General features: G+C 38.8%; 1 protein-coding gene across 1 annotated transcript; it reads left to right on the top strand.

The window, feature by feature from the left end:
- Window positions 1–1,217: 1,217 nt before the first annotated feature.
- LOC111904270 (uncharacterized) lies at window positions 1,218–1,673 on the top strand. Its single transcript, XM_023900047.1, has one exon. The coding sequence runs from the start codon at window positions 1,218–1,220 to the stop codon at window positions 1,671–1,673; it is 456 nt and encodes a 151-aa protein (XP_023755815.1).
- The last annotated feature ends 351 nt before the right edge of the window (window positions 1,674–2,024 follow it).

The raw sequence follows: 2,024 nt of genomic DNA, 5'->3' as shown, positions 1-2,024 counted from the left end.
CAATATTCATCAAGAGATGTCAATATTCTATGATGGGGTGAATTTCATGACTAGACAACTCCTAGATTCGGAAGGACCACTAATGAAAAAGAACCCAAATTAGGCCAGGGAGCTGATTGAAGAATTTTCAAAGCACTCTCGTGAGTATCACAACCCATGGCATGACATAATAAAAGGCAGTGGAGGTGCACAAACTGAAGAGATGGTTGTTGTGATGGCAATGCTTAACACTATGGATAGGAGATTGACCCAAATGGACCAATTAATTCATGCAAATTCGAGTTGGCTGCGAGAGATGTAGTGGCCCATATTTAACCAAAGATTGCCATTTGGATGAGTATGGGAATAAGAAGGCTCAAGTTTGCTACTCGAGTGGGGACAAGTATGATGAAGATTGGAGAAAACCAAAGAAAGAGTGGTTTCCATATGAAGAGTACAAGAAGCAAAAAGAGGAGGAATTTAAGCAGAAGGGCCGAGGCTTCTACCAAAAAGAGCAACCACCACCCGAGAAGAAAGTAGATTTGGAAAATATTTTGAACCGATTTATGGAAGCATCCAAGAAAAGGCACGATGATACTGATGCAGTGCTAAAGGAACACATGAATATGATGAAGGAACATCACAAAATGATGATTGACCATCAAGCTTCGTTAAGAAATCATCAAGCGTCAATTCATAATTTAGAAGTCCAAGTTAATCAACTCGCTACATTGGTGAACAATAATTTGTCCTCACAATTTCCCGAGAAGAATACTCAACCTCATGTTATGGCTATTGATACTGAAGAAGAGGCAATCTCTGAATTTTTAGAGGCACTAGAAAAGGAGCAACAACAGTTTGATCCAGAGCCAAAGAAGCCAAAACTCGAGAACGAAAATGTTGCTGAAATACATAAACCACGTCGTGGGACTTATCTGTCCACGTCGTGGCCTTTGTCTAAATAGAAAATTTCAGAAACGGTCTCGGCTTATCGACCACCTTTTCCATTCTCGTCTCGAGCTAATTTTAGTCCACTGGAAAGGGAGCATCTGGAGTTTATTCAGAAAATAAAGGGTATTTCTATTAATACTCCTTTTATTGATTCACTTGCAAAAGTTCCAGAATACGCTAAGTTCCTCCAAGATTTAATAGACACTCGACATGAATTGAAAAAGAATTCTAAGGTAATTCTAAGTGAGCAAAGCTCAAAGGTTGTGTTGGGGGAGATACCAAAGAATATGGGAGATCCTGGACGCCTCACTCTCCTATGTGAATTTGGTAACAACTTGAAGACTTATTCTTTAGCCGATTCTGGGGCTAGCATAAATTTAATGCCTTACACATTCTATGAGAAGCTTAATATTCATAAAATGAAGGCTACAAAAATGACACTTCACATGGACAATCGTTCAGTGACTCATCCAATAGGGATTGTAGAGGACATCCTTGTTAAAATTGGGAAGTTTGTTTTCCCAGTTGATTTTGTTATTATGGATATGAAGGAGGATACTAATGTCCCCATCATTCTTGGTCAGCCCTTACTAAATACTTCTGGAGATTTAGTGGATGTTCGTGAATCGAAGCTTACATTAAGGGTTGGTGATGATAAGGAAGATTTTGGAATGCAATATGGGCTTCAAGGATACGATGTTAAAAGCGAAGTGTTCAATGTTGATGAAGACAATAAACTTTAAGAATTGGAAAAACTCATGGAGGAAGAAATCAAGACACTTAATCAAGTCAAACGCACTAAACCAAGAGCATCCGTTCCATTTCTCATTGAAGTCATTGCTTACACAACACCAACATCTTTTCTAAGTGAGGAAAGTGAGGAGATGTCAAGTTATGAAGAGGAGGTTACATCAAGGGTGACTAGTATAGTGGTGAAGAAGGAAAAGGATACTACGAAGCTTAAAAATGATGAAAGACTAAAGACTCAAGGGATCAAACGCAAGCTCGATGAAAACGAAGTCAAGGCTAAAAAGGAGAATTCTAAAAAGTCATATATTCGTCGATTGCAGCTTACAAGAGGCGTTTCAAGGAAC

This window comes from Lactuca sativa, chromosome 7 (genome assembly GCF_002870075.4).
Source record: "Lactuca sativa cultivar Salinas chromosome 7, Lsat_Salinas_v11, whole genome shotgun sequence".
In the NCBI taxonomy this organism is placed as follows: Eukaryota; Viridiplantae; Streptophyta; class Magnoliopsida; order Asterales; family Asteraceae; genus Lactuca; species Lactuca sativa.
The sequence above is the reverse complement of the archived record's forward strand: the minus strand, read 5'-3'. Positions and strand labels throughout refer to the sequence as shown.

Excerpts from the sequence above, each read along its gene's own strand:
- LOC111904270 (XM_023900047.1), top strand. The coding sequence starts at position 1,218 with ATGGGAGATCCTGGACGCCTCACTCTCCTATGTGAATTTGGTAACAAC.